General features: G+C 32.1%; 5 protein-coding genes across 5 annotated transcripts; 3 read left to right on the top strand and 2 right to left on the bottom strand.

Annotated features, from left to right (window-relative positions):
• The first annotated feature begins 275 nt into the window (after positions 1-275).
• Positions 276-2625, top strand: LOC106121143 (tektin-B1-like). The gene is made up of 7 exons (XM_013316651.1): positions 276-573; positions 642-858; positions 1048-1262; positions 1520-1742; positions 1953-2090; positions 2230-2315; positions 2414-2625. Exons 1-7 carry the CDS (start codon positions 365-367, stop codon positions 2598-2600), a joined length of 1275 nt encoding a protein of 424 aa, XP_013172105.1. The 5' UTR covers positions 276-364; the 3' UTR covers positions 2601-2625.
• A 334-nt stretch (positions 2626-2959) lies between these two features.
• Spt-I (serine palmitoyltransferase subunit I) lies at positions 2960-7673 on the bottom strand. The gene is made up of 6 exons (XM_013317192.1): positions 7539-7673; positions 6980-7434; positions 4840-5107; positions 4330-4489; positions 4117-4240; positions 2960-3769 (listed from the first exon to the last, which is right to left on the bottom strand). Exons 1-6 carry the CDS (start codon positions 7563-7565, stop codon positions 3448-3450), a joined length of 1356 nt encoding a protein of 451 aa, XP_013172646.1. The 5' UTR covers positions 7566-7673; the 3' UTR covers positions 2960-3447.
• Positions 7674-7899: 226 nt separating this feature from the next.
• LOC106121312 (putative inositol monophosphatase 3) lies at positions 7900-10344 on the top strand. The gene is made up of 3 exons (XM_013316921.1): positions 7900-8498; positions 8652-8809; positions 8972-10344. The coding sequence occupies exons 1-3, from the start codon at positions 7997-7999 to the stop codon at positions 9344-9346; spliced, it is 1035 nt and encodes a 344-aa protein (XP_013172375.1). The 5' UTR covers positions 7900-7996; the 3' UTR covers positions 9347-10344.
• A 795-nt stretch (positions 10345-11139) lies between these two features.
• LOC106121313 (ubiquitin-conjugating enzyme E2 W) lies at positions 11140-18756 on the bottom strand. Its single transcript, XM_013316922.1, has 6 exons — positions 18555-18756; positions 18178-18269; positions 17518-17620; positions 13976-14131; positions 13745-13820; positions 11140-12925 (listed from the first exon to the last, which is right to left on the bottom strand). The coding sequence occupies exons 1-6, from the start codon at positions 18576-18578 to the stop codon at positions 12912-12914; spliced, it is 465 nt and encodes a 154-aa protein (XP_013172376.1). The 5' UTR covers positions 18579-18756; the 3' UTR covers positions 11140-12911.
• Positions 18757-19423: 667 nt separating this feature from the next.
• LOC106121496 (probable O-acetyltransferase CAS1) lies at positions 19424-25638 on the top strand. Its single transcript, XM_013317188.1, has 10 exons — positions 19424-19741; positions 20095-20191; positions 20564-20667; positions 20964-21120; positions 21410-21668; positions 22191-22414; positions 22744-23025; positions 23363-23672; positions 24145-24386; positions 24904-25638. Exons 1-10 carry the CDS (start codon positions 19603-19605, stop codon positions 25469-25471), a joined length of 2382 nt encoding a protein of 793 aa, XP_013172642.1. The 5' UTR covers positions 19424-19602; the 3' UTR covers positions 25472-25638.

The following is a 25638-nucleotide window of genomic DNA, read 5'->3' as shown; positions in this document are numbered from 1 at the left end:
GATTAAACCTATTTATTGCAAATTTTTATTATTTATACTCAATAATGTTACATTTTATTAATAGTTAAATAACAATCAAATTTGGGCAATTATACAATAAGACAACCGAAAATTGAAGAAATTATAAATCCAATAAAACAGTAACAAATTGTGAAAGCAATTTAGGCAATATTAATAATTTAAATTTTGAAATGTAACTTTCTCCTACTTTTACGATGTTTAATAACATGTTGTAATTTATAACATTTCATTTAATCAATAATATTGTTCAACCTTCAACTCCTGTATTGATCAAACTTTAATAGGAACTATTATAGAACTGAAGCATTAGCCGATAAGTTTACAATAAACTTAATTTGTAAAAATGGACGCGTCTATACCCGTTTTTGAAAAACCTCATCCAAAGGTCACCGTATTAGATTGGACACGAAATATTCAAAGACTTCAGAATGAAGCTAGGGTGCGAAGGTTTGAATCGTACGAATTGAGACAGAGGGCAAATCAGCTTCGTAATGAAACATCCGTTACCACACATTGGGATAACTACATGAATAATGAGATGTTAAGAGACAGGTACAAATACAAAACTCTGTAAAATGGATAAGAAACTGCGTAACTAAAATTTATGTATATACTTTCAGGATATTCGAAGTACAGTCTTGGCGTGAGAAACAAAGGTTTACTCGCGAATGTGTACGAGACGAAATTAGAGTTTTAAGAGAAGAAAAGAACTCAACGGAGCTACTTTTAGAATATTTGCAGGTGCCGTTGATGGTGGTGTCTCAGTGTTTCTCGAATAGGGACCAAAGAGTCCCTCCTGAATTAACTACAGATCAGTTAGGCGAAGAATTAAGGAAGGTAAAAAGGTTTTTCGTTAAATGTTATCCTTTAAGTATGTAGTGAATTTTATAAGAGAGATTTTGGACATTAACTTGGGTCGCGTCTAGTAGAGTGCGACTGTATCTTGTAGCTATAACAATAATTGCAGAAGCCGTTTATTTAAATAAATAAAACGAAATTACGATTTATTTGTTAATAAACTTCTAGGAACTCCATATAATAGAGAATAGCAAGCGCGTTTTAACAGACGTTTGTCACATGGGCTGGGAGAAGATAAAGGAGTTACAGAATGTCTTCTGTAGACTGGATCGAGAGATACAAAATAAAGATGAAACATTGCAACTGGAATACAATGTTAAAGATTTGAATAGAGAATGTTCTAATATTTCGTACCAACTTGACCCAACAAGAATTCCCGCCGAGTAAGTAATGCGATAATTACAAAATCGATCAGGCTTTAGTAGTTCAAGTATCCTCGACTCACTCTTGTTTCGACTCTCTTTGTTTTGTCAAATATTTACTTATTACTGTCGTTCTTTTTAATACCGGGATCCACTGCCGAAACACTTTAGGAGAAATATATTTTTATCACTGATTGTTGAAATGTTTAATGCAAGTGTTTCGTAATGGGGTCCCACCTTAAGTTGGTATCTGTATCGTCCGTATTTCTTTGATCTAGATCAATGTCTGAAGAGAGCTACGTGCATTGTATTGAGAATACGATAAAAATCGCCAACCAATTAATGACAGAATCTAAAGAGCTAAGAGAGACAATGTTTAAGAGTCGGGAGCAAGCCAAGAACCAGATGTACGCGCAGTCGCAGGAAGTTGAGATGTTCATGAGGAGACGTGTCTATGATATACAAAGGGCTAGGAATGAAATGGAATGGCAGAAGAGTAAGGTAACTATTATAGGTTCAATATCGTTGCGTTTATATAGTAAATACGCCTGCACAAAACATATTGGTAAAACGAAATAAAAAGGTCTACACTCGTTAATCCTATTGTAGTTCCTTCGGTGTAGATATCGCCTAGTTTCAGCCCATCGCTCCTTCGTTGTACTAAGATTAATTTATTTCTTTAACTGCGCACATAATTCCTTCTTATTTCAGTTAGAAACAAACTTGCAAAAGGTAGATAGAGAGATAGAGTGTCTGCGAGCGGCGGTCGCGGACAAAATAAATCCGACAAAGTTGGTAGAAACGAGATTAGAGATGCGCACGCGCAGACCGGTACTCGGAAGAGTTCAGGTAACGTTAATTAACTAAATTATTTAACTTTAAAAACTAAGGATAGGATAGATCAGTTCAAAAAGCAATCCAATTTAACTGACAGATACTTTGTCAATATGTAATGTTTTACTTTATGTTGCTTTCAATTCTTTTAAAGGATAAACCTATGCGCGGTCTGATCGAAGAATATGAAAGGGTTCATACGAGTTCTAATTTGTTGGAGAAAAAACTGGAGGAAGCATTGTAAGTTTATTATAGTGGTTACTTAGAAATACACAAAAAAGTTCTAATAAAAGTAAAATAAACAAAACGTTTAGTCATACATTTGATTTTTATACCAGGACAACATACCACGGAATGTACAATCACTATCAGCGCGTGATCAAGGATTTGGAGTACAAGAACCAGGCTTTGGAGACGGACAGGCGACTGATAGAGATACGCAAACCATTGCACGGACCGAACGAGACAGAGTTTAAACGCAACATCGGTTACTGCCATGTAGCGAATGAATTGGTACCGGAATAAACTCTATGTTCCGGAATAGTCTATGGTTCAGTGTTGTCAACTGACATTTTGAAAATATTCTTTTCATAGTGAACAGAAAATATAAATTATTGTTGTATGAAATTAGACTTAGGAGTAGGTTTTCACAATTTTATGCATAGAAATATTAGATGCTGTTTAGTTTGCAACAGAGTTTAGAGCCAATCTGATAATTATAAGTGTAAAATGAATCAAACTAATAGGTAAAAAATAAAACGCCATAATATTGAAACATTTTTTAATTTTTTTCATACCGAATACTTAAACTATAAACAATTTTTATAATGTTGACCTGAATATTAACTTTTATCGTGAATATATAAAATATGTAGATAAATTATGTGCACAAAATAATATAAAAGTGCATCTTAAATATTGATCTAACTGTCCTAAAATGACCAAATGTCAAAACTAACTACTAAAGATCTTAGTAAAATTTGACATAAAAAGATTTTATGCACAAACTTATTTCAAAACAATTCAGCTAAATTAAAAAAAAATGTAAGGAAATGTATAGAATACAAAAATACTGGGTTAGAACTTAGATGTAGCAAAAAATTAAGCTTATAGTATGGAATACAAAAATAATTAAAAACGAATAAATGCGATCAAATAATACCCATGAATTCAAAAATATGATATTAAAAAAAGTAATATTAAATTAACGTTCTTAAAATATATAATATACGAACACATGAAAAATACATTAAAATAACTTTGGCGGGATTGTGACATGTTTTAAATGCACCATAGACAATTTGACATTGTCGGTAATGATTTTGGCGGGAATTGTGACATGTTACTTTTTAACACCATAGACAAATCGGATCTAGGATGATTGTAATTTGTTGTTTGGAACCACACTTTCATAAGCCTCGTCCAACAAATTGCATATCATAGAGATATTTGTGTCGTTCAATTTTCTACTGGAAGCCAATCGTATGGAAGGTTCTGGACAGTTGACCTCTACGTCTCGTAAATATGCAGCAACAGCGAAAGCGACGCCTTTTTCCATACAATAATTTGCGATTTTTCTCAAACATGATTGTTTCGTACTATCATCAGTTTTATCCGTATTTTTGAGGTAAATATGTTTTACCGGCGAAAGTTCATTTCCACGGAATGTAAAATGTTTTAATTCAGCCAGAGCCCTAAAAAAATACATTTATGAAACAAAGACAAAACGTTTTATGCACGTGTTTTTTTTTATTTCACGGTCAAAGGCAACTTTAGTTTGCCAGTATCTTATAGATAAGTTTTTTTTTCATAGAAAATTAACAGCAGTATAGATAACACACATTCAACTTGTATAATAATGAATAATACAAATTTTATTACGATTTCGCACTGATAATAAAATTTAATAGCATACAAGTAACTTGTAATGAATAAAAACTTTTTAATAAATGTTTTTTTTTATACTTATGTTTTCATCCAACAAAATGTACAAAATAAATAGAATAATGAATATAATAATTATGAAATACTAAATACATACTTGTTAAGTTTCTTGGAGTTTTCGTCTAATTCTTTGAGCATGTCTGGTTTTTGTTCCAATATGTCTAAAGCAGTAATGGCGGCTTGCGTCAACATTGGTGGTAATGAAGCGCTAAAGCAGTAACCTAAATAATATTACATTTTTAAGTTAGTTTTCTAAATGTTAGACAATCCTAAACTTTAGGTTTAAGTGACGGATTCCGCCAGATCTCACCAAGTCCGGAGAGCCGTTGATGCTCCACAATAAAGTGCGTGCCGGCGCAGAAGCCCCCGATGGTCGCAAATGAGTGCTCCAGCGATCCAACGATCAGGTCGATCTCGTCTCGGGGTATCTTCAGGTGCTCCGTTATGCCACGACCATGTTTACCCAATACCTATATACAACAGTTAATTAAATAAGAAATACAGGCCGGCAACGCATCTGCGGTTCCTCTGGCGTTGCGGATGTCCATGGGCGTCAGATCAAATAATTTTAGGCGATTCGTTGCTCGTTAGCCCCCTTCTCCTATAAAAAAAAACCAAAACCATAGTCTGTCAATCAAAACTCTTAGTCTCTAAATCGACACCTTTAGCTACAGCTTTATGTTAAAAAAAAGGGTCTTGACGGACGGATAACAAAGTCATCTTATAAGGGTTCCGTTTTTCTGTTTTCGGTGTACGGAACCTTAAACAGTGGTCAATTCCTGGGAATGAAACTATTAGAAACAGTTCCACAAAATCTTACCCCAATAGTTAAACTTTCGTCCAAGATAATCCTCAGTTTGAATCTCCTGGCTAGTTCCACCACTTGTTTTAACGGACACATTTCGCCAGTATTAAAGTAAATAGCCTCTACAACTAAGAAGGCACGTCTCTTCGGGTTCAATTCCTTCTTCTGTGCGGCTTCTGACAGCAGTCGCTCGAGGTCGCTGGCATCGTTATGTTTAAAGTAACGGACAGTGCTTCGAGAAGCTTCGATACCCTTTTGTATAGCGAACCAGACAGCTTCGTCACTGTTAAGGAATATATTAGTCAACAATACAAACTTTTGGTATGTTATTACAATGAAATCGATAAAATTATATCGAATCAGGAATTTTTAAATGACATTTATTTTAAATCAAAATATCCGAGTTCAAAAAATAATATTAGCGTATTTTTTTAAACCTATAATTTTGACAGATTAAGGTTATTGACCTCATTTGTGGTGTTTATGGTAGAGTAATTTAATCGTAAATTTTTTAGACACTATGGTAGATGAGTGGTGTGTACTGTACAGCAATATTCTTAACAACTATAGCTTACTTAAAAGATAAGGTAATTGGTCATGAAAACTGCATGACCTTACATTTCACACAACTTTAATTCAGAGGTAAATTATAATTTATGATTTCGATAAAGGAAATATGTATATTTTACGTTTAGTTCCACATAATGGAAATCGTTTTTGATCGACAGAAACTAAATCAAAGCAACATTAGCTGTAAAATTTAACATGAACAATTAGTCATCAATAAAGGTCAAGATTGAATGTTGCAAGGTTCAATTATCGTATATTTTGGAGTGCAAATTATATTAGATGCATCATTAACGAAGTAAAATACTAAAGGAGACCGACAAAGTAAAATACTATAATAGCAAGATGCTTTCAAACCGGAAAAGCGAAAGATAAAGTTGTCAAAAACTTGTAAAACAACATTTTTTTATGTGAGACAAGTTTTAAAATGTACACATTTTTTAACCTACATCATAACAAAAAAATACTTTAAAATGTGTGTCATTGCATTTGTAAAATAACTTAAGTTGAGTACATTTAAGAAAATAGTTGTTAGTAATAATAAATATTTGATTTAAGATTTATGTGTTTAATTACTTTGTAATATAAGAAATTACTTTAGCAATGTATTTTGTTTGAATATCATATTATTTTATTTGCATAATAAATTGTTTTAAGCGTGATCAATAATATTAGTTTGTCAAATAGATTTAAAAGGAAAACAAATTATATGTATTTATGTATTATGTAACAATGAAGCTGTTGATTAAGTAAATAATATATCGATTATATACACTTCACATTGGACTTTATGATGATTAAAAAGGAAGTTTTAGAAATGATTGATTAACACACAAAAATGAAAAGTTTGACGAAGAATCATCATCATCAGCTCACTATACGTCCCCACTGAGGGGCTCGGAGACTACCCTAAGTTAAGGGTGATTAGGCCATAGTCAACCACGCCGGCCAAGTGCGGGTTGGTTGACTTCACACATATCTTTGGATTTATTCTCAGATATGTGCAGGTTGCATCACGATGTTTTCCTTCACCGTAAGAACGTCGGATAAATGTACATATGCAAATCGGAAATCAAAAAACACATTGGTACATAGCGGGATTCGAACCCAGGACCTGCAGATTGCAAGTCAAGTGCTTGACCACTGAGCCACCGATGCTCTTTGACGAAGAATATTTTATAATATTTTTAATTATTAGTAACCTAAGTAATCATGGATAGAATGGTAAAGTCAACAAAAAAAATATAAAATAATAGTTATTGGCTTTAACAGCAGATAGACAATATTTTTTTAGATTTAAGATTGTAAATGAAAAAATATTAACATTTTAATATTTGAAAAAATCATCATAGCATTTATTTTAATTATGTATTGAACTAAATTTAGGACAAACATAATAAAGTATATATATTTACTAACATACCTTATGTACATAACTAGGAAGGGATACGTACATTGGTTATAAATGTATAGTAGGAAAATATCAAGACAATATGTGTTTAGGTAGATATGTAAGGAAAACATGCAGAATATCCCATAATTTATCTTATAGGTTTAAGATAGTTTTCCTGTTTTGTTGTAAACTTACGCAAATATGATGTCACCCTTCTTGGAGTATGCTGGTATAGCGCTGGCTACAGTAGAGAATCCATAGGAATATACACAGGTCTCCTCTACTTCTAGAAACTTGGCCAAGCGTTCCTCAAGCTCTAAATGCACATCTATAGTCCCATAGAAGCCTCGAGGACCACATGAACCCACTCCATACTTGTGTAAGCAATTTATAGCATTTTCAAGGATTACTTCCTCTTTATCTAGGCATAGGAAGCTAGTGGCACCGACGTTAAGTACGTTTTCGTCTATTTTACCCATCAATGGGGGCTCTTCGTTCTCAACTTCGTAAGGCACCAGAGGCATTGGATTCCATTCTATGCGCTCATCAGTCATCAGTGGATCCTTGTATTTTTTACTTTTTCTCGTCCATAAGAAGTAAGTTGAGACGATAACAACTTGAAGTGCGATGAGAAACGTCCAGCAACTCATCTAATGAAGAGAAAATTATTATTAATTCCAAATAAAGTTCGATTGGATAATTAACTAAATAATTTTTTAAAATATTATTTTTAAACCAATTTTTTACTGCTCACCATTTCATAAATGTCGACCAAAATCATTTTTGTATAACTCTTTTATAGTTCTGTAATTAATTACAACTGTATCACACCACCTTAACCCACTACTTTTATTGAATTTGAAACGCTGTTACAATCGTAGCTGTCAATGTCAACTGTCAATTGCTGTCAATGTCAAATCAACCATAAACAATTAGATTTGACGGTAACAGCATATATACTCTTTGGTAACAGTATATACTTATATACTCTTTGGTAACAGTTTGTTTTGTTGTGTTGCTATCACACAAAATAGGCATTACGATAACGAAATATTTTTTAAACTGGTAACTTATGGTTTAAACATATATGTCAAAACAAAATGGACAATGCTATTGTCAAAATTCTGTCAAAATCAAGTTTTACGGTGATGTGAAACGTAATTAGTTTTTCTAACATAAATTAAATTATAGTTAATATTGACTAAATTCATAATGAATTTCAGCGGCACATTAAGAATAAATAAATTCGCATGTTTTACATTATTGTTTATTTTGTTTGTCATTATTTACTGGCGATCAAACGGTGGAGCTTACCCGACAGATAAAAATGAAATTATTAATTTAAAAACATTACTAACAGCCGCAATCCATGCCGCAGAATATGGAGGGAGTAAAGTGATGGAGGGTACGAATCGGGATTTGATTATAAAAAGCAAAGGGAAGACGAAAGAAGGTGTCAATGATCCTGTTACGGACGCGGATCAAGCATCGCACTGTGTCATGTTTTATGGACTGAGTAAGACGTTTCCGAAACTGACTATTGTGTCGGAGGAGCACTCTATAAACGATCCTAAGTGCGAAGACCAGGAACCGTTCAATACGGACACACCACCTCCTCAACATCGTATGATCGAAAATATGAACAACGAACTCGTTTTCGCTAAAGATATTACGATATGGATAGATCCTTTAGACGCTACAAAGGAATATACAGGTAACTTGTCTACTTAAGTCTCTAAAAGTCTTTAAAGTTTAGCAACCACATCTTTTAAGTAAAAAATCATGTATAATGCATACGGTGTATGTTTATCATTATGTTCTCTTTGAATAGCAAATGTTTTAATAATGTTTTGTTTACTATTTCCAGAGGGTCTATATCAGTATGTGACAACTATGGTGTGTGTAGCTTATAAAGGCATACCAATAATTGGTGTAATTCATTATCCATTCCCACCGGACAATCCTCAGACTTACTGGGGTTGGCTTGCAAAGAAAACCTCAAGTAACATTGCTAATGTTGCCTATGTAAGTATTTTCCACAATTTTGTCTCCTAAAATAATTATTTTGGATGTCACCTTCATTTAAATAGATTGATATAAGAATGAACTCTTTTGTTATAAGCTTATTTATGAGTGACTTTGTTTTATGCATCAATAAAAATTATAATAAAGTATGTTTCTTTTTAGCAAGTAGAATATAAAGAAAATCCAAGAGTAGTTGTGTCAATATCACATCAAGGGAAAGTATCTGACATGGCTAGAGAAGCATTTGGTCCTATGACAACGGTAACCACAGCTGCAGGTGCTGGTTATAAAGTCATGGGAGTGGTAAATGGTTCTTACGATGTGTACCTTCATGCTACAGCTATTAAGAAATGGGATTTATGTGCAGGAGATGCTATTATACGAACGGTAGATGGTAAAATGACTACCGCTAAAGGGGATTACATTGATTATTCTCCGGATGCTGATGTCAAAGTGAATGAAGGTGTTCTTGTAACGAGGTACAACCATGACTTTTATTTGACTCAAATATCTAAAAATTTAAATAATAAACCTTAATCTCTTTGTCTGTAAAGAAAAATAATGTCAATATGGATAAGGGCCCTTAATTGATCATTGACTTGAATCTTATGTACGGTCTGTGCAATTTCTAACTCGAATTGACTTCTGAAATCTTTTGGAATTAACTTGTAGATGTAGTATAAAATGTAGCTCACTGGTTTAAGGCGGTTCAGCCAACTCAATTATTCTTTTATCTGATGAAACGTAAGGTTTTTACAAATTGCATTTAAATAATTAAGGTCACAGTGAATAAATGATAACGAATTTATTTTTGACTTGCATTCCGTAATTGCTGGCAGTTATCAAGTATTAAACACAAAGTTATAATTGTAGATCTCATTAAATTATTCAATGTTTTTCGAATGTTATGTAACATAATTTTTTAAGGTCCTTGAACATATAGGTAGAGTCCACATACAAAAGATGTCTTCTCTTTTAAATATTAGATTAACTGCTTTAGTACTACTATTATGTAAGTTAACTCTCAGTTGTAAGTTGTCATGTTCAATCTGACATGTCTAAGGGAGAGTATAACCTCTTTTCTCATCCTTTTTATACAACCTTTTTAATGTCTAATTGAAATATTTATCTTTGCAACTTTTTAAAAGAAAAGTTTTCTACTACAGAAACATGCTGTAGCTTTTGTTTTGACTATTCAGTTATTGTTTAAGATTTTATTTGTGCGAATGATGTGTAAATGTTTACAGATTTTTAATTTATTTCTAGATTATAAGTTTTGCTTAACACCTCCCCTTTGCATAAAGGATGTTGTATAAAACGGTTGTTAATTGTCAATTGTGTTGTAATATATTTTCAGATGTATATTATACAGGATGTTCAGAAATAAAGTATAAAACATATTTAAAGGCAAAGATACTTTGGTTTTCCATTTCATTTCCGCGCATCCTGTCTTTTAATAGTTGTAAATATTGTAAAGTTGATTTATGGTCTTTGTAAATAAATTTATCATGACGAACATTTATTTATAAATTTTTATTTTTTTTTAAATATGAAGGAATAATAAAACACAGGCTTGACACAGACTATGTTGAAACTATTTTATTTCAATAAATAAAGCATGAAATTGATTGAAATTACCATCGGTTACACAGTTTCATTGTTACATATTAAATTATAACACAAATGTAGATAAATTATTAAATTTCGATAAAGGAATGTGTCTAAGAGCTCGTTTTGAGGCAATTTTCTAATAATTATTTGTGATGGAAAATATAATTGTACTTGTTTATTTACTAATCATGAATAATTTCAAATGTTTCTTTACCTTATCAAAGATATAATCTTGACATAACTTGAACACATATCTTCTAATCCAACATGTTCCAAGAATTCATTTTTTGGGGCAACCTGATAGTTCCCCAATTAAATGTGGCTTACCCATTTGCCACAAATTAATAAAATCATTGAATAATGAACAAAAGAAATACTTTTTAAACATATAAACACATATATAGTGTAGCAATATTATCCTATGTTCATCTTTAGCAGCATTTTAGAAATAAAACAATCATTTAAATTACATAAATCATTTTATACAAGTACATAAGCCACAAGAATACTGGCGCAAATGCAATTATAATAATACAATTCCACTGCTGTAATACTCATTGTGCAATAAATATAACAACAGTGGAATCCTACATTAAAGTTGGCTAATTTATACATTCCAAATAAACAGTTGTCATCAAGAAGTAAACTGAAAATTATATGAAGCGTTATAAAAATACGAACAGATATTTTTACATACAGCGGAATTTATATGATTAATATAAATCTAATTATAAAGCATTCAAATAATTTAAATTATAATTTTTTTATTTCAAGTTGCTGAACAAATATTTTAACGTCTGGGATGAAATTAAAGGTACCTATGACTAAAGTCTAGATTTTATCGGCATAGTTTCCAAAGTTATTTTAAGAGCAGTGAAATGACATCTACCAGGATAATGTTTTAAAGATTATTGGTAAAAGAAAATTGATTCCATTTTTTTCTCTCATAGGACTAACTAATTGATCGACTCATTTCCAACATGACAGTGACATTGAAAAAAAGAGACGGTTTTGGAAAAGAGACAGAATGAAAGGTTCCGGTATGTTCGTTTTTTTTTAATTTGCATCAGTTTTATGAGTTGCCAATTAGGATAATATGATTATCACACATGCATGACATATTTATGGTCTAAATATAAACCTAGTTTAGGAACTTTTCATCCCAGAACTTCACAAATTGCCATCAAATTTACAACTTAGAATGCTTTATTTTTTACTGAAATCCTTGTGTTTGTCTTTTTATTTGCATAAATATAGATAATAGTTATGTTATATTTGACAGTGATTTTAAATGAATAGAAATAAGCATTTGCAGCTTGAAGTTTTTAGCGATTTTTTATCATTGTGTAACAAAACTATGCCTTAGGCGAACTTTAAATATTAAGTCATCATATGAAATGTCCATAAAATTATTAATTTGGTGTAAATAATACGCATTTACCTAAACTTGTGATAAATGTGAGGGTTACAAATTGATTAAATTAATAAATCGATTCAAAAACATCGATATTTAAGAAAAAAAAATGCGACAAACAAATAAATCTATAAAAATTATATATACAAATAAGTTGACTGATAATTTATTCGTAAAGTTATAAGATAAGCAGTACCATTTTATTTATAACCTATTACGCTACTTACAATGTATTTTATAATTTAGCACAGTAAAAAACCGAGCCCGTATGAACCGGCCGCTTTTGTGATAAAAAAACGCTAAGAATCGATATTTTTAAATTTTGTGCGAGTTGAAATTAAACTAGTGTTTCACTTCTCTATGCCTTAAAAGAAAAAAAACATTGATTAATTGTAAATGGCAACCCTATTTCATGTCAAATTTCCCACGAATGTTCATTTATGACATGACAAATATTTGATTTGTTACATAAATTACTATAAAAGGACACAAAAATGGACGGTTTATTAACTAAGTGTAAAGAAATTTAGTTCTTGCGCTAATTTTATCTTATTTAATATTTATGAGAAATGAAACATTTTAAATCATTCAATATCTGAACGTAACTAAAATTGTCATAGATTAAAAATATCCTAAAACAGTAAGTTTCGATATTGTTACATAGAGGAGTGAACTTTTAGGGCATATTGATGGTAAATGTTATATTTAGTCTAAACATATTTCCTACGCAGCTATCTGAAGAAATCAATGACATCCACACACATAATAATAGTTGAAATTCCCTTATTAATTTATAAATTTCTCTTCATTTTAGGTAGATTTAGTGTAAATAAACAATTGTCTAATTATACAAAAGCGGCCGGCTGTTGGGGGTTACAATTTATGCAGTCCGGTGTTGCGGGATGCGCAGATGCGCGGATTGCGCGTGGTGGTATGCGCAGACGCAGACCGCGGGGACTCGCACAGTACACACAGTATATACATAACATTTCATGTTAAACCATTTTGTATCGTAACTCTTATCACATATTGAGATTTAAACGTCCATTGCTCGAAACAGCAGCGCCGCTTTTGGATTTATACTGAATCGTCTGGAAATTACAAATTTATACAAGATTTTAAACTGTAAATTCTTTAAATCAATAAACTCGACTTACTAAATCCAAAGAAACTCCGAGATTAAATATGAATCGCATACCTTACTCGTCATAATCAGTTCAACCATAAACAACAGGCAACACTTAAATCGACATAGATAAAAAAAACGTATTTATATCCACGCAAAAAACATTACATGCATTTTCGTAATAGTGTTTCGACATTCATATTTGATAGTCGAACCTAGATAAAGGAGAAACTAAGAAACCGCTATATCTTTCTCCCTTATTCCTCTTTAAGCCAAGTTTCTCTCTTAAGGAGGTCATCTGTGGAAACCAGGCAATGACTATCGCTTATAGAAGTTTGTCATTATCCAAGTTCGACAGTATAAGTTCAGATGACTATCCCGGGAACTTAACACGTTCCATGCTACATCATTGTATAAATGTGAACTCGCTATGCAATAGCATTGAATGTGTTAAGCCTACATAATTACTAATTACATTTCAAAGATGTAAACACGTACTAAAAGTGTTGAAATGTGATAAAACTGATGAATTGTCGATTTTATATCAGAAGATAAGATTGTGATTGGTCGGAGAGATAAGATACAATGCAATCTAATGTACAAATGTTCTATACAAAATTCTTACGATATTAACTCAAAGTTAGTAAATCTTTTCTAAAGGGGATGGACAGAGAAATAACGCTTATTTGGAAAAAAATACTATGTCTACTGGTATTTTTCTAGTTTCTCTTAGTAATTGATTTGGAAAAATTATTAATTGTAAAATATATAAAAGAGTACATACCATGATACCACCATTTCGTTTTCTTAGGATTTTTACTGCAAGTTTTGACATAAAACGAATTGTCAGGCGGCCGTTTCTGTAAAAAAATTCAAAAATATTTTCATCAAACATATCTCTAAAGAAATTCAAAGATATGTGAAGTCAACCCGCACTGGGTGAGCATTGACTACGGCCTAGTCTACTCTAACTTAGGGTAGGCTCCGAGCCCTTCAGACCACAATCGTTCTTTACCTTTTCCTTGCAACTGCTAAGCATGGAGACAATGGAGAGGCAGACGGATTGCACGGAGAGCGCGGGAGACCAGTCATCTGTCAGAATGGACAGACAGATATGCCCGTTGGAGTAGACATGTGGATGTACCGGGATGTTATTACCCACAAACGTCACCTGCAATACATAAAATATATTAACAAGAAGCAAGACTACCTTGTGAAAAATCAGCTGCGCAGTTTACTCAGTTGAAAACTACTGTTAATGTATTCTAGAACTAGAATGGAACAGTCTGGAATACGTAGACGAAGTCGCAAGCAAGGTTAGTTAATTAATAAATTAGCTGTCGCCTTCGACTTTGTCCGCGCTTAATTAAAAAAAAATGTAGCCTATATGTTCTTCCAGACATAGTACAGTACATCTATCCTAAATTTAATTCAGATCCGTTAAGTCTTTTTGGAGATACATATTAACATACATCCATCCATATATCCAAACGTTCGCATTTATAATATTACTAGATGTCGCGCGCATATCCGTCTGCGCGGATTAAAAAAAATAGCCTGTGTTTATCTGCCTACGTTCTACATCTATGGCTAATTTCATCGAGATCCGTTAAGCCTTTTTATCCATCCGTCCATCCAAACATTTGCATTTATAATAGTAAGATAACATTTACAATTACGATAAGACGTAATAATGAAGCGAGACATCGACCTTTCGTTATAGTGCGAGTTGAAATGACACATGTCATATCACAGAGCCAGTTTTAATCTTTGGATTGTCTCAAATTGAATGAGCTCATTTCATATCCGCGGATTACTCGAATCTGTTTGACTTTAAAGTTCAACGACCTTATAAAACAACACGTTTAATAGACAATTTATTTTACGAAACTGACAAACATTTACTTTGTGGGTTTCACAATATGTATTAACCATTTTTTACGTACAAAAAAACTTATATACATTTCAAATACTTGTCCTTATGTAGTATTAATTACAATGGAGAGCAATTGACACAAATCATTGAAAAGGACACACTCATAAAGGGCTATTGTTACTATTTTCATATTATTTGTATTATTCATATCTTAAAAAAAAAATTCTCCAATGATATGTATTGGTGAGTTATTTCTTACTATGAATTATATAGTGTCAAATGTTGTTTCTATTATTAAAAAATACACTACATGAATATTAAAAGAATAATCTTACTAATATCATAAAGTAGCTGTCGCCTGCCACTTAATCCGCGTAATTAACAAAAATTTCTTTCAGAGACTATGTTCTATATCAATATCTAATGTCATCAATAATCACCATCCATCCATTTAAACAATCATAGTTATAATATTAATAAGATTACAAAAACTGTACAAAAGGCAGTTATCCTAGAAACCGTACGAATCGTGAGAAGGTTCCTGTCTGCAGCCCTGACCACTGGTTGTTTGAATCATGGGTTTCTGCAGCCGTTGGTGTTCTGTTTTTAATATATGTTTTGTATATAAAATATATATTTTTTGAATATGAAATGTACTATAATAAAAATATGATAAATAAATGTATATATAAGATTAATAAAATAAGAAATAATATGAATATTAAGAGGACTATTAAATAGATAATTTGTTCATTAGTGTATATATATATATATAGAAACTATTAATGTTATATTAAATTGGTGACCACATCTAGTCTATTTATATCTATGCTAATTGATGTACCTAAGCCTTACAACACTATTATAAAGTTAATTACAGAATTAGCTTCACACGAGAACGGAATATCAAAGCAGAGCAATAGACAGTATAGTACTGCTACGGAACATACACCTACTATTATAATAGTTACTGTAAATTTGGTATAAGTTTGGATGATATTGTCAGTCATATCTTGACTGTACAGAAAACTATACTAATAAAAACTTAATCCGTAACCTATGTGTTCTTCCAGACTGTGACATTTTTCATTTTACATTTATGACTAATTTCATCCTGATCCAAGCAGACGTTCTAGTATACATCCTAATATCCATACATACATAAAAACATTCACATTTATAGTATTAGTATGACATACATATTTTTTTTTAAGTCAAATCTTAATTAAACTCAAACTTGTGAGTGATTAAATGATTGTTAAATTTAAATACAATTAAATAAAACAAAAAAAAAATGTAATTAGGTAGATCTTAAAAAAATAATAATTGGCTTAACTGTGGGGTTTCCGAGATTGAAAGAAAAACTTGTTATAATTTGTAAAATTTTTAAGAAAAATAAAAACAAGAAGAATTCTGAATGCAGTGGTTATTAGACTCAAATAGCTCTCTATATTTTAAGATTCATGTATGCAAGTAAACAAATTTCGTATCTATAACAAAATGTACATACAAGATTGTAAAATAACTTTCCGGTTGAGAGGACATTAAATGGAAGTGGATTTTGTAACATAATATTAGATTTTTCATTTAAGCAATTATTTTTCCTTAAAATATCAATTTCAATGCATCGAAAAATTGTATCCTATTTGTCTCGTAAACCTATCAGGAAAATACTTATCATCTGGCATTATTTCTGCTTTGTTTTATATTTGCTAGAATCCAAAACTTATTTTCATATATCTCTCTGTCTATAATTTAACTATATTATTATGAATACTTTCGAAGGATTAATTTACGCGTTAATAGGGCGCGGTGTAACGAAAACCACAAAGGGAGAACATTGACCCATACAACCTGAACCACACCTAAATGTCAATGGACTGTAATTTAATTTGATTAAACTGTTCACTAATTTACAAAAAAAAATCAATAAGTCTATGCCAAAGATATTTAACATATCTTACTAATATTATAAATGCGAAAGTTTGTACGAATGTTAAAAGGTATCTCCGGAACGTATCTTTGGAATTGGTTACATAATTTAGGTTAAAATCAGTAAGAATACAGTTCCTCGGAAAACATTACTATTCTTTAGGTGTAACATAAATGGACCATTGCTAATTAATCTTACTCAACATTGGATACAGATGTATGCAGTGATGATATACTATGTCAACCCTTCATGAGGAAAATATACGTCCCCACCGAGGGGCTTGGAGCCTACCCTAAGTTAAGGGTGATTAGGCCATAGTCAACCACGCTGGCCAAGTGCGGGTTGGTTGACTTCACACATATCTTACTTATGAATTACTTCTCATATATGTACAGGTTGCATCACAATGTTTTCCTTCACCATAAGAACGTTGGATAAATGTACATATGTAAATCGGAAATCAAAAAACACTTTGGTACATGGAGGGATTCGAACCCAGGACCCGCAGATTGCAAGTCAAGTGCTTGGCCACTGAGCCACAGAGGCTCCAGGTGTTAATTTGATGTTAACAAATTAAGGCAAGATATGTCATTAACCTGCCTTTTACCCTACAGTGTTGGCACAATATGTGCTACTCTTCCTACATCTTTAAAAGCCATCATATCTAATTCACCTTTTATACATATACTCTATCATACAACATACATATTTACTCAACATATATATATAGTTTAAGAAATACACTGACCTCTGGTGAATCAAATGGATATTTATTTGTAAATTTAAATTGAAGTACAAATTTTTCTCCTTCATATAATGTACCAGGAACTCCTTCCATGTGAATTGTCCATCTGAAAATTTTATTTATATTAGACAAGTTTGAATATTATAATATTAATGTGGTTGACTGAAGCCTAATCAACCTGCAGGGTAGCCTCTAGTCCCTTAAAGGCAATGTTTGTAAGCTTACAATGACTAAAATTATGACCTTATAATTATTATAGTAATTCATCTTAAATTTTACTTGTCTTGAGTTTATTATTGAAGATTAATTATAATATTGTTTTTGCATTAATAGATAGCTTTTGTTATCAGCATCAAGGTAACAATTCTGAAGTAATATTATTCATTGTTCTTGAGAATGAGCTAAAGGAAAATTATTCAAATAAGAAATAATTTGTCTTAAATATGAGTGATAAATGTATTTGTGACAGGTTTGTTGATATACCAAATTATATATCAAGCTCAATTTAAAAAATAATGATTACCATCCTTATCTTGTTTTAATCATCTTACTTTTTCTATAAAAATTATTTCAATACTTGTATTCTCAATAAAAATGGTTTTATAGTTAATGTTACTTTGCAATTATATTTATTAGATAATTATGGACAGAATCAATACATACAATGTTAAATTTTGACTAGCTTGGTCTCCGTCGACTGTAACACCTGCAGGAGGCTCTTTCATTAGAGCCATGAGCTCTTTTTGTAATCTCCGCTAAAAATATAAAATAAAAAATTATATCCTTATCGATCTATGACAATATAACAACCGTATAATTAGATCTTGACACGAAACATATTTCGACAGAACAAAAATAATAGGAATTTGAAAGAAATCTTGTGATTGATCTGTCAAAACAGCTGTGCCATAACAAAATTATATTGCATTTAACATTTATTAATGGAAGGAAAACATAATACATAAATCGACGATTAGTGTCCTCTTTAAAACTAACCGAAAGTCATTGTAGACGGTAACATTTTGTTTAATTTTACGTACCTCCGACGGGGACATAGCCGCCATTATTCCAGTTCAGACCAAAGAGCCAAAGAGTATATAATTATAAATAATAAGATTGTACTTGTACTTCTATAGATTGAAACTTGGATAGAAAATTGAAACGAACTCTCGCGAAAAGAAAACGGGGTTGCTACACCATACGCCACTACACCACTTAAAAATTAATGACAAGAACAAAGTTTTGCAACAAAACCAAAGTTTTTCTAGCAACGCAGATTGAACGCAGCAGAAAAATAACGTGGTAGGAAATATTTATATTATTATGTCACACAACAAGAATATTAATAAATTGTTTCAATTTTAATAATATTTAAGGTGAACATTATTACTAAAAAAATAAATTTCCTAATTAGTGTAAAATAAGGGTTCTTGTTGTGTTCTTGTAATAACGATTTTAAGCTCCATTTTATAGTAAAAGGTATTCTTTGGTAAACGTGCAAGGTACCCAGAATTCCCCAAAATAGTAAACTGACCTCGTCCGATTAATTCTTTACATAAAGAGGACTAAAATTTGGCTGTCGGCACGTACACTCATCAGACGAAACGCAGAATTACTTCCACTTTACGCCTATATTCTGTATAATCGTGGTATTTCACCGGGCAAGTGGGCCATTCTCGTTACAGTAGTGGCCATTATATACATTGGAACCTAATCTGCGATGGTAGAATTTGGCTATAAAATTCGTGGATAATAATTTTACAATATTAGATTGATAAGGCGAGTCAATATGTATGTATTTTCTTATTAACATTTTATGTTAAAAAATGGGTATCACAGTTAATAGGGTTATTTTGGGTAATTAAATAATTTTTATGGCAGCATCGTGCTTGTCATTGTCACCTTTGTCATAAAAAAGCTAGTTATTTTATTACCGTTTAAAATATTATGAAGCCAGTTAATTGTATTTCACAGTTTCATCGGTTATTACTTAATATATTGAAGTTAAAGAATACGCGATTTTATTTCTTTAGTGCCATTTAAATACTGCGAAGTGAGCATTTGGTTTACGTTTGAATTATTATTACTATGGCTATAGTTTCTTATCCGAAGAAAACATCAGCAGAGTGGTTTATTGAACAATTAAATGTTGAAAATGCAAAATTATTAGCTTTCGTGCTAGTGCTAGGTTTTATTGGATACCATGGTATTTTACATCTCCGATACGGTAAGTTCTTTTGTGGTTGTAGCTCTACCAACCCGGCATAAAAACATAACCGAGTCTTCTTTATGCGGCTTGTAAATTGAAAACAATCTTAGCGTTATAAATAAAATAATTTCTAAAATGCTATGCCTTGAGTGATTTTTTTTAATTATTGACACCATCATGCCAGTTCCCCATGTTTTGAAATGGTCTATGAATAGCAAGCTATTGTAAATTGTTTGTAGTCTACTCGCTTATTATTTATATAAAACCATAAGCATTGCCAAATACATATTTTAGAGTATTGCTATGTTTTATTTTTTTCTCAAGGACATGTACGTAATTGTGTAATTATTTTATCATTAATTTGTCTCCAGGTCCTGACTCCTGTACATGGCTGCTCACATCAGGGAGGTACAAAGGTGATCATGAGTGGCAGCCGTATGGATGTATGTTGCACAAATACTCTAAAACGTAAGTTGAATTCTGTAATATTGAAGATAATCTCCATCTTTTAATTAATGTATGGTTATTTAAGTGATTGTAGACATGTCTAAATTTCCCAGGAATTTTAAATATTTAGTACATTTTTTACATAGTAATAAACTATTTGTTATATTTGTATAATCAAGATATTCATCAAACATTTTAAAAAATTATATGACAAAACATTTGATTATTTACTGAGGCACTAAAGTGGGTATTTTTAAATTAATGTCAATTTCATACAATTGGACAAGATTAGGATTTATTTACACATTTTTTGTCTGTCACTAAAAATACAACTATACCAATAATGTTTCAAGATTAGTAATATGTAAGTAGTTAATTTAATTTGTGTAATAGAGATGCAAGACGATGCCTGCGTTACTTGGCTTTTTGGGGCAAATACAACAGTTTCGCGTTTATCGGCGACTCACGACTCGAACAATTGTACGAGTATTTTATTGGTAAGTAATTTAACTGCAATAGTATTATTATTATGATAAGAAATATATATTAAATGATAACATTCAAGAGAAATATTGCTAACAATAGAATAAAGGATTGCATATTGTATTCATGGAGTTTCTCTTTCAAAAACATTGTGATATTTGATTAAATTTGACCCTTAGCAGTGTTGTAGCTTCTTTACAATATCTACTTTATGGGCTAATATGTAAGATTTTTACATAAATTTTTGACTACAAATAACAATGTTTGATATCAGTATTATTAAAAACTATGATTCTTTTGTTACCAACAGGTGTCCTTAAAACAAGATCAGATTTGGACTCATCGTATTCAACGATAGACCACCGTATGCCTAACTATACATATGTGGACAGCAAACTGAAACTGTTTGTCACATTTATATGGAGTAATGATGTGTCCAAGACCATGGTTGATCAGTTCCGAGCTTGGTAATTATCTATCTTTATCCTACACCTACTCAGTTAACATATAACAAGTGATTAAAATTTAGTAGCGGTCGCCCATTGTTCGATATACTTTAACCATGACATATTTTTTGTTCGTACATTTGTATAATTCTTAAAAAGGGGTATATAGTTTTCACTTACCATATTAATATAATAATTTATATAAAACACACTGTATTCATATGAAATACTTAAAAAAACCTTAACTAAATCAGAATATTCAATCTATTCATTTGTAGGTAGTCTTAAAAAAACAATTTCTTTGTTTTAGGCAGCGTTCAAACCGACCTCCATCAGTGATAGTGGCCAGTACTGGTCTCCAGTTGGTAAAGAACCGGAACACAACGGATGTTATACTGGAGGAATACAAGAGGAATCTAACACAATTAGTTCAGCCTATAGACGCGCTCGCGTCGCGCGGTACACAAGTACTGTGGAAACTTCTAGAGCCTGTTGATACAACACTTATAAAGGATGATGTGAAGATCAATAATCATGATATTGATGCTTACAATAGCGCTGCGATGGAGGTGAGTTTGTAAACCTAGGTTTTGCCTGTGACTCCGCCTGCGCGGAATTAAAAAAAACTATTTGTAGCCAAATTTCATTGAAATCCATTAAGCTGTTGATGATTGAAGACACTTAGTAACAAATATCCATTTATATTAATATGATTTATCTAATATGTTAGCTAATTTAATACAAAATGCAGTATGACATTAAATTGTCATTTGGTCGAAACAATTTAAACGTCTTTTAATTGTTAAATGAGTAAAAAAATTCTGGCCAGGATTTTTCTTTTTTTTTGTTATGGATTTGTTACTTTATTTTATCACAGACAACTGATTTGCACTCTATTATAGATAAACTAGCTGTCGCACGCGGCTCCATCCGCGCGGGATAAAAAAAAATTGATAGTTAGGCCGATTCTCAGACCTACTGCATATGCATAACAAATTTCATAAAAATCTTTTAAGCCGTTTTAGAGGAGTGTGATGACTAACATTGTTATACGAGAATTTTATAAGATTTATATGACTTGTTGACTATAGATACTCCGTCACAGCGAGGCGCGTGTGTGGGGCGCGGCGCGGCTGGTGGCGGCCGGGTCTGCTGGGGGCGAAACCCTGACGCGTACCGCGCTGCGGCACTGTGCGCAGATCCTGCTCAACATGTTCTGTAATGATCACATGAACTTCAACGATGGCTCGTGCTGTGCTCAGCCGGAGTCCTACACGCAGCTGCAGATGCTCACCTTCGCATTGTTCCTGCTCTGGTGAGATGTTATAACGCATTATACACTTCTTCTTTATACATAATCATGTTATGTTACGTTTTTATACTAAACTTATTTAGTAGAATACTAGCTGTGGACTCCGACTGCTTCTGCTTGGACTTAATAGCCTATCTGTTCCCTCAGACTATGTTCTACATCTATGACAAATTTCAGCGAGATCTATGAAACTGTTCTGGAGATACCTTGTAACAAATGTCCATCTATTCATTAAAATATTGGCATTTATAATATTAATAAGATATGCCACAAATAAGCTTAGAAAAATGTGTCATATTCTTTATAATGTGACAAAAGATTCGTTCTTCTAGCGCAGTCGCTGCCAGTTTGAGATACATATGGCGGTGGTCGCAGAACATAAAGCAGAAGATGGATGGCTACGCGCTGGTGAACCAGCCCACTGTGGTGCACCCACCATCTCCCGTGCTGGCTCTGGCTAAACTCGGCATGATCATGGCCTACTTCTATCTCTGCGATAGAACAAACTTCTTCATGAAAGAGAACAAGTATTACTCGGAATGGAGTTTCTGGCTGCCTGTTGGATATGTGTTTGCTTTGGGATTGTTCTTTACTGATGATTCAAGGTCAAGCAGGTGTGTATTTTCACGTTTGATAACTTTTTTTTGTTTTTTTATAAATTATTAGCCGTAATCCGCGCTTCCGTACACTCGAAATTTAATAAAAATAATAGTTTATGTGTCCATTCAGAATATGTTCTATATCTATACCAAATTTTATCAAAATCCATGCTCCAGTGATACCTTCTAACAACCATCCATCCATCTAATATTAGTAAGATTTTCATATAGACATAGGTATAAAAAATAAATAATTCGAATGTATTAACCAAAATTACTATAAAAAAATAATAGTTATTATTAAATTTTAGTATTAATTAACAGACTTTCACATTTTAACGTGTTATTTCAGAGTTCTACACAGAAATCAAACAGATGAATGGAAAGGTTGGATGCAGCTTGTGATTTTAGTATACCAGGTGACGGGGGCAAGCAAAGTGCTTCCTATCTACATGTTGGTGCGCGCACTGGTCTCCGCTTACCTCTTCCTGACAGGCTACGGACACTTCTACTACACTTGGAAGACTGGAGACACCGGCCTGGTCAGATACTTCAGGGTCATCTTCCGGCTGAACTTCCTCACTGTGGTGTTATGCTTGACGATGAATAGACCTTATCAGTTCTACAGTTTTATACCACTTGTGTCTTTTTGGTATACTTTGGTAAGTTTTTGTTTGTTTTACTGTTTTAAATATTTGTCCATTGTGGAAAATTTAATTATACTTCACTAGCCGTCGCCCGCGACACTGATTGTCTTAATTAAAAAAAACTTAACTCATGTGTTCTTTCAGACTATGTTCTATATTTACCGAATTGCATGAGGTTCCGTTTTTCCGTTCGGGATATACCTACTGATAAACATCCATCCATCTAAATATTCGCATTTATAATAGTAAGATATGATAAAAAAATCGTGACATTAAATATGTTAAGGATAGTAAAAAAAAGAGAAAATGTTATGTCTTACGTCGGTTCACAAAATAAAATACTTATCTCATTTGATAAATACAGCCGTATCTGGATAAGCAAGAGTCCCAGGCACTGGAGAATGAATCTCTCTTATATAGGTTTCTCTTTTCACCAGGTTAGACTGTATGTCGTAAAGAAAAGAAAATAAATTCTTGTTTTTTTCAGGTATTTGTAATATTCGCGCTTCCTCCTCATATAACTCAATCTTCCTCGCACACAGTGGAGTCCAAGCCTTATCAATATTTATATATAGCGCTGAAGATAATGGGTCTGCTGACAATAGTGACAGTGCTGTACATGAGCGAGGTGTTCTTCCAGAAGATATTTGTGACAAGGCCATGGAAGGCTCTCTTTGTAAACTCCGATGATGATATACATCAGTGGTGGTTTATGTGGAAACAAGACCGGTAAGTTAAAAAACTTAATTCAATGTTATACTAGCTGTCGCCCGCGACTCTGACTGCGCTGAATTAATAGTCTATGTGTTCTTCCAGACTATGTTCTATATGTATGCCAAATTTCATCGAGATCTGTTCAGCCGTTCTGGAGATACCTTCAAACAAACATGGACTTAAACATTTGCATTTATAATAATAAGATTACATGTAAAACTTTTTCAAACTGTTTACCTAATTATTTAATGTATTTTGTTTAGCCCAAAATATTTTTTTCATAGACAAAGTATATGTTTTTAAAATCTCATAATTTTCAAAAATTTCTCATAAAACAACCTTTCTTACAGAACTATTCAAAATTATTCATTATCTTCAATTTTCACAACAAAAAAAAAATATGTTAAGACGTAATATAACAATGGTGACCATGTATGGAATTTGACTTATAAAATTTTTATGTTGGTTTATGATAAAATACTATTATTACTTATTTTCATTGTTAAATTGAACTAAATAATTATTTGAACAGGTATTCAATGGCGTACGGTATAATATTTGCAACAGCATATCTCCTCGCGCAGCGCTACAACCTCCTCGACGACAACAACCACAGCAATCTGTTCACTCCGGGATTGTCTCTCACAGCAACATTACTTGCATTCATCGGCATCGGTACATATGTCACATTCACATTTCTATGTAACAATACATTTGATTGCAATGAGATACACAGTTACGTGGCATTTCTACCTATTGTTAGCTATATTATATTACGTAACGTCTCCGGAGCTTTAAGAACAAAACATTCAAACCTCTTTGCATGGTTCGGGACAATCACATTGGAGTTGTTTGCGAGTCAGTCACATATTTGGCTCGCAGCGGACACACATGGTGTGTTAGTTTTAATACCGAGTGCACCAATACTTAATCTTATTTTAACTTCTTATATATTTATTTTTACTGCCCATGAAATACATAAATTAACATCAATAATTCTGCCGTATGCAGTGCCCGATGATTGGCGTTTAGTTTTGAGGAATTTTGCTATATTTCTAGCTATTTTAGTACCTATCGGTATTCATGATGGTATGTTCTAGATCTAGATTTTTAGGATATCTTTTGTATAAAGTTTTTTCATATATTTGTGTGCGATAGTCATTATTAGTGATAAATAAGTTGGCTTTTATCAGTACAATTTTTATTAGTAAATTATTTTCTTGATAGAAACATTCCGTATTCGAAACATGTTTTTAAACATTGAAAA

The sequence above is a fragment of the Papilio xuthus genome, unplaced genomic scaffold (genome assembly GCF_000836235.2).
Source record: "Papilio xuthus unplaced genomic scaffold, Pxut_1.1 DF826945.1, whole genome shotgun sequence".
NCBI classification, from domain to species: Eukaryota; Metazoa; Arthropoda; class Insecta; order Lepidoptera; family Papilionidae; genus Papilio; species Papilio xuthus.
The sequence above is the reverse complement of the archived record's forward strand: the minus strand, read 5'-3'. Positions and strand labels throughout refer to the sequence as shown.